Here is an 18,546-nt window from a genome sequence, read left to right as displayed (position 1 = left end):
ATCAAGTCTGACTTCAATATACAAATACAACTCCAAAGCAGTTCTGTGCAATACGGCTGCATGCGCGTGACACCACTTACACGATTGTGTTTCCTGTCTTAGCCTTTGAGTAAAAAGGTCAAACGCATTACATGAAGAAAAAAGCCTCTCACACAATCTCCCTTTTTGGCTTCATGCTGCACACACACGCACATTCAGAGACACACAAATATCTTACACAGCTGAAGAAATATTTAGGTTAAGATCTGCCACAGGTTTTTCTACGCTCATAAAGTTTGTTCAAATGTGTATCCAGAATGTAAAGGATTGTTGATCAGTGTGTCCTGTGTAGTAGTAAAACTAAAAAACACAATACAGGAGGCAGACAAACAACAATATGTCAATGCAGGTAGTCAGCCACTTAAAACACCAGCACTGATTCACAGGTGCCACACAAACACACACACACACACACACACACACCAAAGCTGCTGGTCTTTGTCTTCGTCCACAACAACACATCTGTCGTGTGTGTGCTCTGTTGCATGTGTGGTGCTGTTTGTTTGCTTTGGTGTGTGTACATAAAGTTGTGTCTCTGTATGTCCCACCTTCTGTCCGGCCCCTGTTTTGTCTTCCTGATTGTCTCCGGGGCTCTGCAGGGTCGGCTGAGGTCCTTCCTGCAAACTCATATCTGGGCTCTCCACTGTCAAACCTGATACCTCATCCAGGATTTCCTCTGCAAAGACAAAGAACAGAGCTCACTATGGAGCAAGTGCACATTTATATATGTTGTGTGTGCTAAATATCTGGAGGCTCTCAGTTACAGCTCTGTTTGTTAAATCCACATCTCAAGCTGCTCTAATATATTTGAATCTCTGGGTTAATAGTGTTAAAGAAATCTGAATGTGCAGTTCTACCTCTGGACATTACACTTGTTTTATAAAACAGTAAACCTGCAGGTATGTATCATTAACGTCAGATATTTCTTTCTTCACCTTCCTCTATGTTACAAGTAATTGAACAGCCTTCTCCTTGTGTTAGTAATGTAAACCATCTCTATAACCCTGAGTCTTTCTTCTAACTGCAGTGTGAAATTGGTTATTTCCACTTTGTCTCCCCTGTGCTGACGACATCTTTTGTGCAGCATCTCTTCTTGGGCATGATATCATGGATAACCTCCATCTGTCTGCTGAAGTGTTTTTTTTTTTACTCCCCGTCTGACCCTTTTGCGAACGGCATCCTACACAATGACAGCCCCACACTGCTGAACGATTCCTATTAATATTCATACTCCTCTGAGTCCCTGTATAAACAATGCCAGCTTGTCAGCCTGCACACTGCGAGCCCCAATTTATAAGGAATACAAATGGTGCCCTTGTGCAGATAAAAAGAGCAGGTCAGAGTAAAGCTGGCGGCTGCCTGCAGGTTAGTTACAAGACGGCATCCATGCATAATTAGCAGATCACCCTCTTCACCTTCTATGCTTGAAAAGATACATCACGAGCTGCGTTCTCCCTTTGTGACACGCACAAACTTGGGATTTAGAGGGTTTGTGATCATACAGGACGAATAACCAGGATAAAAACTGAATGGACAAGGGAAGCGTTGTGCAATTTCAGATTCTGTGATCTAAAGGTTTTCTTTCTTTACGATTCCACCAACTGTTGAACAAGTGTGGATAGTGGATGATGCTCATCTGATTTTAATTACAGTAGAAAGATCTAAATTATAGTTAAATATCTACTTTCATGCTTGAATTGATGGTCCACAACAGACCAAACTGCTAATTTAAAGAAGCTCACTACATTTGTCACTAGAGGACACTGTTTGTATGAAACTCCCCATTGTTCAAAACCAAATGTTAACAACTTATACAAACAGGAAGTGTTACCCTGGCTCTGGGAGAAGATGTCCGTGGTCGGGTCCTGCTCCCCATCAGAGCGCCGCGGTGGAACGGAGCACAGCACCCGAGGGTCCAGCGGGGGCAGGCTGCTGACGCACAAGGTCAACGCTTGGTTCACAAACGCAGCCCTCATGTCCTCCATCTGGAGGGCAGACGCAGGTTTATCGTTGAGCAACAGGATCTCATCCCCTGCTTGCAAACCTGGGAGATAATGAAACGATAAAACAGAGAGAGTGAGAAATGTGAAAAATCTGCTTGTATAGGTAGAAAGTGTGATCCACACAAACACAACTTTAGTGCCATACTGTGGCTAATCATGTCGGGACTCTAATGTGTTCCAATACATAAAATATGCATCCTTGCCAGCTTGTTTCGCTTCAGGCTACAACTGATTTAACAAGACTGGATGAGTTTGAGGAGGAGGAGGGTGCGATGCCTGTCTATTCCTGTCCCTGTCAGGACATATATAATCTATAGTATGAAGCGCTATATACAACAAAGAAACCTTGAACTTCACTCGAACGCAGCTTCAGATTGAGGCTTTCCCCCCCCCGCTCCCCGCTCCCCTCGACCACCTGTGCCTGGGTCCATTAATCGTAAATTAGCGGTCAATCAGGCGACCAATTAGCAGTCAGCCTGGCTCCATAGACCTGATTGGTTGTGACAGCTGTTTAGACTCTGACGGCGGCGCGCTCACCTCGCTGCAGAGCTACGTTAACACAGTCACACATGATTTATTTGTGACTTCAGTGTCTTCTTTTATAGCGTCTACTGTAATATGGCTTTCATAATGCACTGGATGCAGCAATAACCAAGCACACACACACACACACACACACACACACACACACACACACACACACACACACACACACACACACACACAGTTACGTACACCGACACACACACACAATTTAGCCCTAAGTTATGACCTAGTTGTCTGGGATGTGAAATGTCAGCTGTAGCAGAGTCTTTATTGGACAGAGAGAGTGATAACGCCTCTGGACAAATAATGTTTGTGTGTGTGTGTGTGTGTGTGTGTGTGTAAGGGGAGGGGGAGCAGTGGGAAAAAGAAAAAGAGATGAGCAAAGACCCTTTGGGCTCCCTGTCCAGTGGTTGGCCTGGTTTCTGCGTAGTATCCCCTGCAGAAATTCAAGCTCGATCTCGCACACCCCATTCATCCTCCTCTCTTATAGTAAAACACACACACACACACACACACACACACTGGCTCATCCCAGTGTGCACGTGGACCCACTAATGTTGTGCCTGACAACCTAATTCTCTGATTCAGCAACATATAGTATAATATTTCCAGAAACGTGCTTTGTGTTGTCTGGATGCCACGAGCCGTTTTCCTCTCTAGCCTGTGGAGATAGAAAGTCAGTTCTGTTCTCTAGCAGCTTTTCAGATTGCTAACACACTAGAGGACACAATCTCACACTTGAGTAACCTTGGTGTGATGCTGGGGGCACAATAAATGGGGGTGTGTTATTTTCTATACATTCGAGTTGTATCTACAGAGCTGCCGTGTGTTTCTCAAACCCATTAGGTCTCTCTGGCTGTGTTAAAAGATGGGGAGCTGTGAATGGGGGTTGATCTCTGGACCCGACTGGTCACACAGCATTTCAGAAGCAGACAATGGAGGGATGTTTTTCTTCTTTGCTCCCAGGAAGAAAACAAACAAACCATAAATTCACATCACTGATGCAAGCCTCCTCTTTTTTTTAAAATCCCTAGATCAAGGTTTCTGCACATCTTGGCTACGTAGCGTATCAGACAGGTGAAATAAGTCTTTTTACATGCACTGAATAAAAGATATTTGGGTTTTCACTTAACCTTTTTTATTTTTGTACTTGCTGGTTCATATCATGTTGACATACTGATGTTAGAGGTCGTTACTGGCTGCAAATGATCATCTCTGTGCGCTACGGCTAAATCCTTGCTATATAGTGGTGATTTATATTTCCAAAATGCACAATTGTTGCTACGTTTACGGCTTTTCTGGAGTGTCTAAAATATAGAAGTATATAAAAACGTTGGTGGCCCGGCTTTAGCTTTTCTTCCTGATTGGTTCTTCTCAGCCACAATTGGATCACCAACAGTGCAAAGCAAAACACTGTGAATCTGCTAAAGTTTCACCTTGTCATGTGTCCAATAAAACAATCCCTGCTCGTACTTTTCACCATTACTTTTATTCGTGTCTAGTATTTCTGTAACAAAGCAACAGACTGCAAATAAACAATCTGACGTCTGTTAATGCCAACATGCACATGCCTGGTGTACGTGAATGGTCATGTGAAATTTGTTTTCAGGTGTCTTAGAATGTGTGGACGGAGATTATTATAGATTTAAAACACCATTTTAAAACAAAACCATAAAAGTATGGATGCAAAAGCCAACGTCTCTCAACACAAGTTTGCATTTCTCTTCTCTCCTCTGTTCTGAGCCACCAGGCGTCTCTCTCAAGCCATGGTAATGTTGCTGTGTTGGCTCAGTAACTGATGCGATGCAGTCACACAAAGCTGCACTGATAAGATGTCATGTGGGATCAGGTGTTTCCCAGGTCAGGTGTTTGAGTGTTATGTGTGAAATGTCAGCTCGGGAAAGAAATACTGCGTGTTCCCAGTTTTCACATACTCTTTACATACCGACTGTGGCTCTCAGATTCAGCTGTTTATGAATATCAGCTGTCAGGATACTGAAAGTGGAGTAAATGACACCTAAGGTTTGGTAAAGAAATACGCACCTTTGGCTGAGGCCAGTCCTCCTTCTTTCACTTCTGTAATGTGGAGCTGCTGCGTCCCATCTTCATCTATAACAGCCACAGAAAAACCTACAGATGCAGATAATCAGATGCAAAAGAAGAGATTCAGTCATTAATTCCTTTACAGCTCGGTGAAATATCGTATTTTGACAGTGTGCACTGCTGCAGCATAACTACAGCGCAATTAGATCCACTTAAGATACTCAGCCCGGGTCGTACCCTCTTCAGTCATTAACTGAGCATGACTCAGTGAAGCCCATTACAAAATCAATTTGATACCGGATTTAAGAGTGTGACAGGAACTCAGTTAATCTGATTTAAATTGGGGCTATTGTCTCAGCGTACCGTATCCGATGGTGAAGGACTCGGCGTTGTCAAAACTTATCATCTTGGTTGTTTTGGGGCAAATCTCAATCTCTTTGTAGACCTGCAAACACAAGAAAATTACCTTTAATTGACAATAGCCGTGTCAAGGTCATGTTATCGCTCGTAGTAAAGAACGGACAGATTCATGTATTATTCAGGCTCCTTAACAGAGCAATTCCATTTGAAGGTTGTGGGGTCACACTCCAGGTCGAGTCTGTAAAATGAGTGGGTGCTCACACACGGGGGTCAGACCTCACAGCGGGCCAGAGCATAGACACAGCTGTGTGTATGAAGCAACAGACGGGGACAGAAGTCCGCAGTGTGCTATGAGCTTCAGTGTGGAGGAAATAATAATGTGATATCATACACGGAGGATGAAAGAGGGTGGAATGAGTCACTGATCAAAGCAGGAGGATAAAAGAGCTCTTGAGGAAAATACAGTGATTGTTCTGTGAGAAGACGAGTTCAGCGAATCACCTACACAGCACCGTCACACGGAGAATTCCTTTCTGGGTTCACGGTGGCAGATTAATGTGGAGGTGAGGTTTTTTTTGTTTTGTTGTTGCAATGACTGATTGTTTATGTGAATAATAAGAAAATTACAAACGTGCACAGATCACACTGCACACAATATAGTCGGAATGCTGTTTTGCATAATTTATATCATATATGCGATGATGTGTCTTTTGCATTCAGGGAATTTTGAATGCATTGCAAGCTCAAATCTGCAGCCAAATCATAAAACATGCACAAGCTTGCATCCATTTCTGCAAGAAATGAAATGCAAATGAATTAATAATGAGGTGATGACCCCGAATTCCAAGTGGAATATTGGGGTCTCAGCTGAGACTGTAATATAGCAAAAACACAAAAATGTAAAAATCTGTTTTAATTGTCACATAATGATAATTCAGGGTTTCTGCCCATTAAAACAAGTTAAATTTAAGACATTTAATGACCATAATGAATTAAATTTAAAACCTAAGTCTAGTACAACCAATATGAAGGAATCCCACAATAATTTAATTTCAGAGTAGAGTTGCTGAGTAGAGAATAACCCTGGAAACACCATGTTATCCATAGTCTTTCCCACAGCAAAGCCGAGTGTAGTAATATAAATTCACGGTGTTTATCGACCATATCGCTGAGAATTACAAACTATTCCTGCCACGAAAATATTTCCTTTCTAAGAAAACCTGTTACTGTATTCTCATCATATCTGATTACTTGATATTGTAGTTTCATGGTTGTGCATCTGGATATTTACTCCTTTATGTCACAATCTATTACCACAGTCCTTAATCGTGCATTTCCTCACCAGATCTGAGACGTCGTCTTCAAGCTGAGGAACATAGAAGAGCATTTTGTTGTCAACCCACACTTTCAAACGCAGGTAGTGGCTGGATCGGTCTATCTTGTGGGTCTGTAGGAACGAGACAGAAGAGAAACGAGAAGAAACACAGATGAAAATGCTGCTTTCCAAAATTAGAGACACAATCACTCTAATTGATGCCATTTAACCCCAACTTGTGATTTATTCTTCCTGTGATTTTAACACCAACCCTGTCATCACATGCTACAAAATATAATCTCAACTATCAAAACACTCTGTTCTTTACCACACTCTATACGTCATGACATCCACTGAGACCAGGAGAAAGTCCTACATGTATGAACTCATGTATGTAACCCACATAATTCTGCATACATCTACCACACAGGGCGCATGAGTTAGACGCTCCAGTTCCTTGTGACATGTTTATGGAATGTGTGCACCCGATCGCCCACGCAACCACATTGATCAGCTTGTTTTCTGACAGACCCTTAAGTGGAACGTATACGTGTCATTAGGCATCATTATTCTCGTGCTGCGGCTGAGACCAATTAGAGAAAAGAGGAGATGAAGTGGAACGACAGTTGTGTGTGTGTGTGACAGTGACAGGCAGTGTTTATTGTAAGCAAACAACTAAGATAAGGTGACATCTGCACGGTCCTTCTTCGGTTTGACTAGAAAAATACCTGTCACAGTTTTATGCCTCAGGTTCTCTCAGAAGATTCACATACTTTTCTTTACCTGTTACCCTGAGTGGAATTTTAAAATGTTGACTACATATTTGTCTGTCAACACACTGTTAATGGTGAGAATCCTAATGCAACCACTAACATTATTCTTCAACAGAGCTGTGTTCAATTTGATGAGACATGTTACTCAAGACTTCATGTGTTTGTCGAAGCCGTTAAAATAAATCATTTGCTCGACCAGTTTTATTAGCTGCCTTTGTGTATGTGTGAGGGCGAGCTGCTCATCCATCACCTGTCGTTCCAAATCGTGTAAAACGTTCTGTAATCATCAACCTACGTGTTGTGCAGCAACAGACTCGCATAGCTAAGACATAGTCTCCACTGATATAACGTGTGTGTTGCTATCAGCAGCAGCCCACCTTGCAGATGGTGCTGAGGACTTCCAGCGCCGTGTCCCCAGGCTGTATGATGGCCAGGACAGGCTGGTCGTTTGGCAGACACACCCAGGAGGGAGTCAGGTAATCGGGAACCCAAATGTAGCTGTCGACGTTCTGCTGGGGAAGACTCTTCACCGATGCCTCTGTCTCCTTCTGAGAAGTTAACAAACATAGACACACACAAAGTGAGGGTTTATGCATCGATGAGTTGGTTTTGTGCTCAGTGAGAAAAACTAGAATGGCAATAAGTTGAGCACATACGTCAACCAAAATGCACAAACTCATCAGTCATCTGGATCAATTGAAAATATTTAATGAAAATACTGGATCTGCCCCCAAATTTAATAATATCTTTCTTCGCCCATGCCCCATCTTTCCACCGAGTTTTGTAGAAAAGTATTTTGTAGTTTTTGTATAATCCTGCTGACAAATAAACAATAAAACCAACTGGAAATAAACCAATGAACAGGGGTGAAAACATAACCTCCCCGACAGAGGTACAGATATTCTATTATCCACAGATATTGTGCAGAAATTCCCCTAATTCATCATTATTGATTTTCTTGCTCGCGAAAGTAACCAGATTTGCTTGGACTGATGAGACCAGAATCTGCTGGTGGCCTGAAAGCAGCTGGAATATCTGATTACAAAATCTAATTCATGTTGTTGATGAGAGCCTCTTGATGCTGTGAATCTTCTCCCTGTGTGGGTATGTGTTACATATATGTGCAATGGAACCTTCACATGTAGAGTATGTGCGTACATTCCTTCCAACCTTTCAGTCCGTCAGCGTGACCTTAGACAATCTGGCGGCCATGTCAGCCTCGTCTCTTCTGCTCGACCTCACACTGTCTGTCACTGATACCTTATCAAGTGCTATCAAGTAACAGCAGCATCCTCGTTTGTTCTCTCAGGCCTCTGCCGCTTTCCCCGCACCCCCCCCCACTAATCACTGTCTCTCCTTCTGTTGCCCCTTTCCCCTCTATCTGTGCATCACTCCATCATCTCCCTCCTCCCGATCCTTCATTCACGCCACACAATCTGTAGATGGTTAACGCTCTGGCCGAGTGGTCCCTGTTTCAATACATTTTGATTTGGCTGCATAGTGGATATAGACAGTTTTTGTATTTGTATGCACAAACAAATGCACATGCACATGTTCACGGGCACAAACAAAACACATACACACACATACCAGGGGGGGGGCTCATAGCGAGTACCTCCCCCCAACTCCCTGAACTCCCCAGCCCTGCTCAGCACCATCTGGCTCCCCTCCTGGCCCAAGTACGATGCCTCTGCTGGGTGGGCAGTTCACCAAAATATCCCACTCTCTTATTCCCTTCTTTGCCTTCAGTGGGATTCCCCAGAACAAACACAAAAATTAAAGTCTAAGCCCATCAGATGCAAATATTTTGAACGATTCTCGCCGGAAATCCTCATCGACGGGAAATCTTTGTCACTGATGCAGCATTTTCAGCTCCATCGACAAACTGAGTTCACTTCCTACAAAATGCATTTCTTTACTGTAACCCCTGCCAGCTGAAGTTGGGCGTGGGTGGAAGGAAATCAATCTCCCATGGTGCCACAGGGGGCTTCCACAGTCGGAGTCGGGTTAGCGCTAGTTAAGTTTGCTTCTATCTCCTGAGTTCAGACACAGGCCTGTATTCCCTCTCCCCCTCATCTCAGCTTCCTTCAACCAGTTCTCATTAAATATGGAGCTGCCTGGCTTGTACTTGCTCAGCCCACGGGTAATAGGACATTTTCCCCCACAGTTCATATTAATTCATCATTTACCCAGCCTGGTATGAGGCACGACTGGAAAACTACAGTCCTGTGGTGGCCTTAGATAATCTGGTTTTCTTTCTGAAGACTTGAAATCGTCAGAACAATGCAGTGTGTACGACAGATACCAGTGAGAGCACAGATGGTGTGAAACCGTCCGGTCCCCTGGTAGCAAACGTCTGCATAATTTGTTGAAGCATCACAAAGCTAATGATCTGAAGATATCAGATCAATTTTGTCTCAGTAGGATTGGATGACAGGAATAACCCTCCGGTCGATACAGCCAATGATGCTGATAGAGTCGGAATTGCCCGGAGCGAATGAAGACAAAAAATGGGAATGTGTCAACGCTGATCTGGAGATGGTGTTGAGGGTCGAGAATGAGAATACAGTCAGAATCAAGTCATCAGTAGCAAGAAGAAAGAGAGCGCGCACCCATGTTACTCCTGCAAAGGTTTTCTGAAGCAACTGATTCGACGACTGTTGCAGGAGGAGAAACAGCTGCAGAAAATGAAAAGAAGGGTTGTTCATCCTCTCGCTCGTGTCTGAGAGAAGTGGACGTCTGAAGACATTAAAACTTGTAAAAATGACCTCAAAGAAATGCTCGCTGATCTGGAAAGGGTGCAGGGATTTTTTTGTGCTTCCTCCCCAAGATAACCGACCAACTGAGGAACCAGAACACCGAAAGGATGTCAGCTCAGTCAAAAGAGGTGGAAAAATCCAGCGTTGTTTCTGGCCTCGGGGGCTTAAGTAGCCCATCACCCATTATACAAGTACAAAGGTTCATCAGATGCCCCAGTAATTTTTATGTTGGCTGATGAGAAAGGAAAACAATGACACGGAATCGGCCCGCAGCTGAACGAGCCCTGGTTCTCTGAAGTGAATGCCAAACTGAGAAAGGGAGGAGGAACTTAGTGCTTTGCCTTAGGTAGAAAATAACTGTAGAGATACAAACATTCTTTGTATCTGAAGTGTCATTATTCATCTTAGTTTGGATGCAGGACGGACAAGGGACATAATGGAAAGCGAAGTTCTTGCCTACTTGTGGTTACACTAATTAAATGGTAAGTGTCTTTAGAAAGAAAAGAAACAATAAAGATCTTCTTGAGAATGTTTTGTCTGACGAATGCAAAAGAGAAGACAAGGTGGATTCCTATGGTCCACTTGTATTTTGAAGTAAAGACGATTAAGTACTTACAGATTTCTCACTGACGGAGTCTTCAAACATTCGCTCCAAGGGTTTTTTCGTGGACTCCACCCCCTCTACGAAAACCTGCAGCCGCACAAATATAGCATTTAACATCTCAGCTGCATCTAAACGTATCATACTCACAACTAGAAGGAACTTTACACTGAACATTTATTCAACTCTCAAACCTGCATTATATATTTATTTCCTGCATTCTTAATAAAACCAATATCTACATTAAATATAATTTATGGTCAACTTGCTATGTCTCTAAATTCTTCCTACATTTACATTTGTATTTATTTATTTGACACATGCTTTTAGTTTCTATCTAAAGCCACTATCGTAAAGTTTTACTACTTCAAACACTACGTTATGCAAACTCTTGCAGCCTGGATGTGGTACGATGGAGCTGACCTGGTTGATGGAGGGATGACCCTTGCTCTTCCTCTTGGAGGTGGTGTCCAGCCCCCACAGGGAGGAGAACCGGCTTCGACGTTTGCTGAAGGTTCGGGGCATCGGCTGGTTTCGCCTCCGGATGCTGCACTCCGTACGAGCCGCCACCTGTGACAGTGATAATAACACAGAACATGAATTTAATTGGAACCTTAATTATGGACAATCAACATAAAAGTTGTTCATAGAGCAGGCTAAGTCATTCATAGTATATGAGTAATTCATGCTGCTCATAGATACATTAAAATACTTCTTGTTTTAGTTAGAATAAAACCTTATCCACCTACAATGCACGTATCCATATCTGTAAATAAACTTTACTTATTTCATTCATTTTGATTTATTTCAATGACCTGCAAACTACAAAAGGTTCAGAGTCCAGCGAGCCATTGACTACACATGTTGTCAATTACATTGTCTATTAGGTAATTAAGAGACATTATAGTGATTAACATTTGATTGGAGTAAATATGCTTAATGTATAAATACTTAAATATGTGATTAATTGCAATCAAGTGCTACTTAGCTGATCTCTGTATTATTACCTTTAAGATTTAATACTAATTCCATTTACTCAGTTTTTTTTAAGGTAAACTACTGATTAAATAATATTTATTTATACAAGCACCTACATACAATGCAGATTTACAAAAAATAAAAATAAGATTAAAATGAATTAATAAAATAAAATGCATAGAAGCAAATACAGGGACACTAAACAATAAAAGTTATAGTGATTGACAAGTGAGATAAAATATAAAAAATGCTATATGTACACTGACAGCAGTACGATGAGTCTATGCACTGTGAGTCACTTCTTGCATGCAGACATAAATGCACATGGAGGCGTATAAACACACCAAGACATAAAATCACACATTGTCAGTATCTGCTACTGGAACATCTAGAACAGTTTCAAACTCTCAACCCCCCCCCACTGACCTACAGTGCAACACAAACGGAGAAACCACTACTGGCATTTCTGGGTTAATTCACTTTGAACTACTGGGCCATGAGCTGCTCTGACTCACTGACTATATGGTGCACACGTACACAATGTGACGCACATACTGGTATGTATGTGCACACGCACGCGAGCACATTATATAATTGTGTGTGCTCATTGGTCTCCTCACTAGCCTCATGAGACGCACACACGTCAAACATAATAGGTCAGGTTGTCTTCAAGACTCGTCTCATGCGAGCTGCACGCAAGAGGACATTTAACTGCCTATTTCACTACAGTGTCTCTGTTGGACATAGATAATAACAACACTGATAAATAGACCGAATTACTGAAGCAAGTAAAGCAAGAAAAACATAAAAAACAAGTCTTATAACAAGACTTTCATTAATTAATTATGACGTTCTGCTCTTAATTTTACTCTGTTTCATTGTCATTTAGTTCATTACATTTGACAACCTTTGTTTGTTTGTCAGCTGGATTAAGCAAAAAAAAAGATAGAACAGATTTCCATGAAACTTGGCGGAAGAATGGGAAATGGGCCAAAAAAGAACCCATTAAATTATTTCGTGGATCAGGGCAAAGGGATGAATCCAGGGATTTCTTTATTTCTTTCTTTGATATTGAGTGATATATGTAGAAGGCTGATATTTACGAGTGTGTGGAATCTTGCGCAGATTGATTGAATTCAAAGTGACTGTTGGGTCTTGGTACTCAGTGCTACTTTTTAAATCTGAATATAGCAGTTTACATGTGGCTAAAATGTGCTCCAAAATCTGCTCAGTTATTTAGTATTGTTGAATTCAATAATAAAATCTAAAATGTGGGTGATAAAGGGACATGCTAGTTATTATAGAGGGAAGACAGGAGGGAATAACAAGATATAGGTTGAGAAAAAGAGGAGGAAATAGTGAAGAAAGACTAGTGGGAAGGAAAATATGGCCGATAAGGAGAAAGAGTCTGAATGAGACAGACGCAGACAAAGGAAGTGGAGGTGTAGGCAGCAGAAGGAAAGGGTAGGGGTGGGGGGGGCCAACAGAGCAGAGAGAGTGTTAAGCCTGTTTGTGGGAAAGTGCCTCAGGGATGGCAGATTCCTAACAGAGTTTTTATTGATCCACCAATCTCTGAAAAAAAAAAACCCACACTGTGATGTTATGATGTGTGATTGTGTGTGTTTGCTGCAACCGGCTTGTTGCCTGTGAAGCTGGACCACAGAGATACTGTTTCCACCTGCTTGTCTCCACTCTGCCCTTCCCGGTTGTTGCTTGGCAGAGGGTGCGCGCTCACATGATACGCTTGTGTCATCCTGTACATCTGTAGAGCCCTCGAGGTTACGACATGCGCACAGTGCAGAGCACTGAGCGAATAACTTGGCTTTTACCCGCAGGCTGAAGCCGTCAGCCCCAGTCGCAGAGAGCAAATGTCCAGAATGCCTTGTTGTCATTTTCTTGTTATTTCTCGAGGGGAATGTTGTGAATGTTGCAACGTGAGGACACTGTCTGCAGGTGCATATAGTTCAATGTGTACATTGTGTACATAGGATACCTTGAGATGTTAAAAGTCCATGTAAGGATAGAGTGAAAAGACGAGTGCAAGACAGTTTTGTTAGGTTTTTATTTTATTAAATGGCTGTTTTGATCTGGATTATATTTGCAGGGTTAGCTTGAGGTCAGTGCTGGAGTTAGAATTGTCATATCATTGAATTTGAACTTAATTTTTTCTGTTGGGAGTCGTGAAGGACAGACAACAGTGTTTTAGTCGTTCAAAATGCAGAGAGTAAAATTTAAATACGAAGGTTTACAACCCAGTCAAACCACGGAAAGAATGCAGCAAAGAGACAGAATCGTTTCTGTTGTGGTTTTGCAGCAATGCCAATTCATGCAGCTGGAGTGTTTTCCATTTGTTTCTACTGAATCTGACTATTTCCATAGTCAGTGCAAAGTGTGAAGCAACTGAGGGCTGCAGAGGAAAAGGCCCAAATATGCAACCTGTGTCAATATGAACAAAAGGTATACGATTAGTTAGTAATTTAAGCTGTCAACAAATGTTTCTGTAGCCTAAAGCTGCACAGGTAGCTCACTAATTCAGACTGACTTCAGGGGCGTTGCAACAGTTACCTGGGGCCCTGAGCTGAGAGAGGCCCTCCCAAGAATGGCAGCTTATATTCATCCACAGCAACAACAATTAACTCATGTGTATGCATGGTTTGCACTATATGTACAATTTTGAGATTACCCCCATGTCCCCTTTTCCAAGGGCCCCAAAGTCCCTTGAAACACTCCTGACTGTCATCAGAGAACCAAACTTGAGTCGACTCTGGCTCGTCTGCAGTTGGGGATTTTTTTGGGGTGGGCAGATTCTAGCGTGTTATCCAACATAAAACCTATTGATCAATGCTCTCCAGCTCTACATGATTTCAAAGCTGATATGTGGCTGTTGTGCATTCCCTTTCCTTTTATTTCTGCATGCATGTCCAAATATAATTGTTTTAACTTAAGGCTACATACGGTGTGTGGTAGTTTGCACATTTGTCAGGCATGCAGAAATCCCTGATTTCAGTAGGTGTCAGTGACAAGTCGCTCTCTCCAACACCCAGATAAACACACCCACTCTCCAAGCTGGGCTTGTACTGAGAGTGGGCAATTGTGAACCTCTCACGCAATTCCTACTGCAGCATGTAGAGACCCGTGAGGCAGAGTTTGAGTTTCAGATTAAGGAGCTTTGATAAGGTTTAAGAATATAATGGCAGCAAGTTGTGGAATGAGTTAAAGTGTGTGCATGAATGGAAGTGGATGTACGGGAATTCGTACCAGCGCATGGAAGGAAGATACGGAGAAGATGCCCAGGCGTCCCATGGCCAGCTTGGTGGGACGTGACACGAAGCCCAGCAGGCGTTTTGGGTTGGGGGGCTCGCCGCCTTGCAGACTGGCCAGGTAGCAGCGGCAGCGGAACAGATCCATGTGAAACCGCTCCAAGTTCTGCTCCCACAAGAAGATCTGACGGAGGGAGACGTGTGAAACACAGTGAGAGGGATGGATTCGTGGTTATGTAACATGAGCAAACTTTGCTGATTAGATCCACATTTATCCCTGGGAAGGCCAGAGATGAAAACCACAAGAGAGAAGAAAAGGGTTTTTAAAAATATATGCATAAAAGATCACTGTGTTACACGGTGATTCGGCCGTTTGTTGGAGGATGATGTGGGAGTGCTGAAGCCCCTGTGGAGAGGTATTACTCACCAACACAGCCCCCACCAGTCGCCGACCTGTTGTGCTATGTGCAATGTATCACAGGGTGGACCGTGGGAGGCGGAACACAGGAACACTCACCATGCAACACAACCTAGATTGAATTTGCACTGGTTTCCTGCCTTCATCCATTTGCTTCAGTTAATACAAATTTTATACAGAAGCTTTTTCCCTGCATCTTGACTTTAACATGGATCAGAGAGCTGTCTTCTCATGTGAACTCATTTTGTGTTGACATCTGGTCCCAGATAATAAATGTCCAAAGATAACTCTTACAAGACGTCACTCAGAGTTGCAATAACTCCAATCGTTGGTCGTAGTTATGATACACATGATTGAGATGTATACACGTTTTTTATTACCTACACCAAGGAGGTTATGTTTTCATCTGCATTTGTTTGTTTGTCTGCAACATTACACAACAACTAAATATCAGGCATAGTTCGAGAAGTGATATCTATCAGTGTGTAATTTAGGGCAGAGCTGAATAAAAATCCGGATCTAGTGAATCTACATGAGGTTTCATAGAGGGACGACTGGGCCTTGGCGGAGGAAGGTGCTCTACTGATCTTATTCAAATCAAGGTAATCAGAAAATAATGCTTATGTGGAAGTGTTTTATTCAGACTATTATCTTAATCGGGTTAATATCAGAATATCGCTGTCAGTAATAGAAGCCTCAGGTTGAAGGTTTTTATGTGATATGGATTTTTGCTCCTCAAACTTGACTGTCATCCAAATCCCCCACACAAAGGTAAAGAGGTTCACACAGGGAGGCCTATTGTCGGCGAGCACATTCTTCATCCGTTAATGCAATGTTGCTTTAACATTCAGCAGCAACTCCAGACATGCATTGAGTTAGAGAATAAAGCCACACGCAATGTTCTGCTGAAAGTGAACAAACCTGATCTTGGAACAGCTTTGATGTGTTTCCATACAGCAACTAAATATGAACAAATTAGCGAAAAAGACTTCAGGTTCACCTGCCTGCTGGTGTGTGCATCACATGTGTGGTCCGACATGTGTTGTGAATATTCTGCATTCTGCACTTGCATGTGGTTGCAAATGAGCACCAGTCGGGAAAATCTGAAAACATCTGTCGTTGCGAGTGCTCCCTAGGAACATTTTGTCTGGATGACGCCACACAGTAAAGATGATTTATTGCAGAGTTTTGAGCGTGTGAGAGCATTAGTGCAGTTCAAAGGTACAGAGATGAGCATCTGTAAAGACCCTGAGGGGGTTTCTCTTAAGTCGTGTGGAAGCTAAAGACCTCCAGTGGTAGTGCTCAACACATCACAAACCTGGTTTATATCAGCAGCACATGTGTCTTTTGATAACTTCCTGTTGTGTGTGGTGGGCATTTCTTTGTTTTTCATCCTGAACCAACAACTTTATGTATTTGACTAGTTCTTGACACATAACTCAGATCTCCATACCTGCTCCAGTATGGTCTTCCTCTTCTTGCCATCTGTGACGGTGGACAGCTGCATGTCTCCCATCTTCTTCATCTTCTCGTCCATGTCGATCTTCTGCTCCAGCTTGCGGACCTCGGTGCGCAGCAGTCGCACCGTGTCCTCCCTGTGATGCTGCCGAGCGAGAGCGGCGGCGCACGCGGAATGGATCGCCGTGATCCAGTTCTCCAGCTCCGTCTGGCCGGACGTCTGACAAGGGAAGGGGGAGAAAAGGGAAGAGGGAAGGAAATTAGGAAACTTGACACCTAAAAGAATTGAAATCACAACATTACCCTCTAATCTCATCATCATTTTATCATTTATCTTATGTTTCTTTGACTGAATGTCACCGTGGACAGATGCCATGAATATAATTAGACACATTTTAATATTACACAATGGTCCCAGTGGCGGATCACTGTCAGAGCTTGACAGTGTGGCCTTTAAACATGTCACACATGAAACAAACACATGGACACAGGACTGGCTTATCTCCCACATGGCTAAATGTCACGCACGCACACACGCACGCACACACGCACACGCACACGCACACGCACAAGTCCCTGAGGAGAAATTATTGCGAAATGGTTTACGAGACTCTGTTGTTTGAGCCGTAACCATGGGTTTGAGCACCTCTGATTTAAAAGGGACACAACTGTTATGTCACAGGCATGTTTTAAATACCAGTGTCTCTCTCACCTGGAAGAGGAATGCATCCCCCACTGAGTTGCTGAGGCAGAAGACGAAATTTTTCTTCGGATGTTCCGGTACGGCCTGTACGATGCTGTTCTCCACCCACAGCGAGTGTTTGGGAACGCTGTTAAGGTCGATACCCGAGCGGCCGTCCGAGTCGTACAGGAAAAGGGTGCAGCCTTGAAGACCACAGAAAATAGAAATGGAGGGGAAAGAAATTTTGTTTAATTAATTTATTCCTTTTTTTTTATTGAAACCAATTGGCAAAACAAGGCTTACGCAAATTTACAAACAACAAAATAAAAATACAATTATGGGCCTTTATTGATGCTAACATGTAACATGAGTTCAGGAGGAATAGTGGGAAAACATTAAATGTATTTATGTTTAGAGGGGCCGGAGGAATGCAGCTGCAAATGCTGCATCTGCATTTTGAGAGTACGAGATTGGATTAGATACAGCCGCCGCCGTAAAATTAAATAGAGACGAGGCCGAGGAGAAGCAATGTGAGGCCACACGAGAAAGGGTGAGAGCAGAGGCGACAACCAAGGGCACATAGCGTGTTAAGATGTGATGTGATTCCAGTCTAACAGGATAGAGGGAGTGAGAGATTAAACAGGCCAGGTTACCATGTTTATCTGAAGGCAACATTACAGATGCAGGATTTTGGCAAAAATAATATGTTTTCTCATCAAATACTCGGATCTGTTAGAGACTAAAAGATATCGGTAACGAAATGTTCGATTGGTTTGGTTTTGGATGCAGGAGCATTTAAGGGCATGGAGAAGATTTTAAGAGGTCATGACGAGGGTTCCGATGGCGTCAGGGCCTGATGTGCTCAACATCTTGTAATCACATTGTCCTGTTTGAATCTGGATCTGGATGGAAACCTGCTGCTCAAAACTTTCTGTCAACTCTCCATTGAAAACTATCGATGTCTGTCTATGCATCACCTTTCAGAGAAACCCAGTAGTGTTTCCACTTGCGCCTCGTTGCAGGTTCCACCTTCTTGTTTTTCTTATGAACCAGGAAGTTCTTCACGGCCAGAGCTCCTGCCTTCCTGACCGTGCCTTGTGCACAGCCAATCAGAGCGTCCGATGGATACGCGCTGCTGAGGGTGCTGCTGCTCTGCTCATCACTCACAGCCGACCCAGCCTCCTCCAGGCAGTCCCGACCCGGCATCTGATGGGGGGGGGGGGGTCATAGCAAGATGAAGGAATTAGAAACATACTTTACTATATTTTGAAGGGAAAAAAATGCACATACACACACATAGAAAAAGTAACT

General features: G+C 42.9%; 1 protein-coding gene across 5 annotated transcripts in view; it reads right to left on the bottom strand.

The window, feature by feature from the left end:
- The window catches only part of tiam1a (TIAM Rac1 associated GEF 1a), a 72,748-nt gene that overhangs the window by 14,754 nt on the left and 39,448 nt on the right, over positions 1–18,546 (bottom strand). For all 5 annotated transcript variants that reach the window (XM_035179019.2, XM_035179018.2, XM_035179021.2 and 2 more), the window contains 12 exons: positions 18,213–18,441; positions 17,266–17,438; positions 16,549–16,773; positions 14,676–14,861; positions 10,863–11,009; positions 10,455–10,529; positions 7,457–7,627; positions 6,334–6,438; positions 4,995–5,076; positions 4,632–4,718; positions 1,871–2,083; positions 588–715 (listed from right to left, as the gene is read on the bottom strand). In XM_035179019.2, coding sequence (XP_035034910.1) covers positions 588–715; positions 1,871–2,083; positions 4,632–4,718; positions 4,995–5,076; positions 6,334–6,438; positions 7,457–7,627; positions 10,455–10,529; positions 10,863–11,009; positions 14,676–14,861; positions 16,549–16,773; positions 17,266–17,438; positions 18,213–18,441 — 1,821 coding nt within the window. The remainder of the gene's footprint in view (positions 1–587; positions 716–1,870; positions 2,084–4,631; positions 4,719–4,994; positions 5,077–6,333; positions 6,439–7,456; positions 7,628–10,454; positions 10,530–10,862; positions 11,010–14,675; positions 14,862–16,548; positions 16,774–17,265; positions 17,439–18,212; positions 18,442–18,546) is intronic.

Source organism: Hippoglossus stenolepis, chromosome 15, assembly GCF_022539355.2.
Source record: "Hippoglossus stenolepis isolate QCI-W04-F060 chromosome 15, HSTE1.2, whole genome shotgun sequence".
In the NCBI taxonomy this organism is placed as follows: domain Eukaryota; kingdom Metazoa; phylum Chordata; class Actinopteri; order Pleuronectiformes; family Pleuronectidae; genus Hippoglossus; species Hippoglossus stenolepis.
The sequence above is the reverse complement of the archived record's forward strand: the minus strand, read 5'-3'. Positions and strand labels throughout refer to the sequence as shown.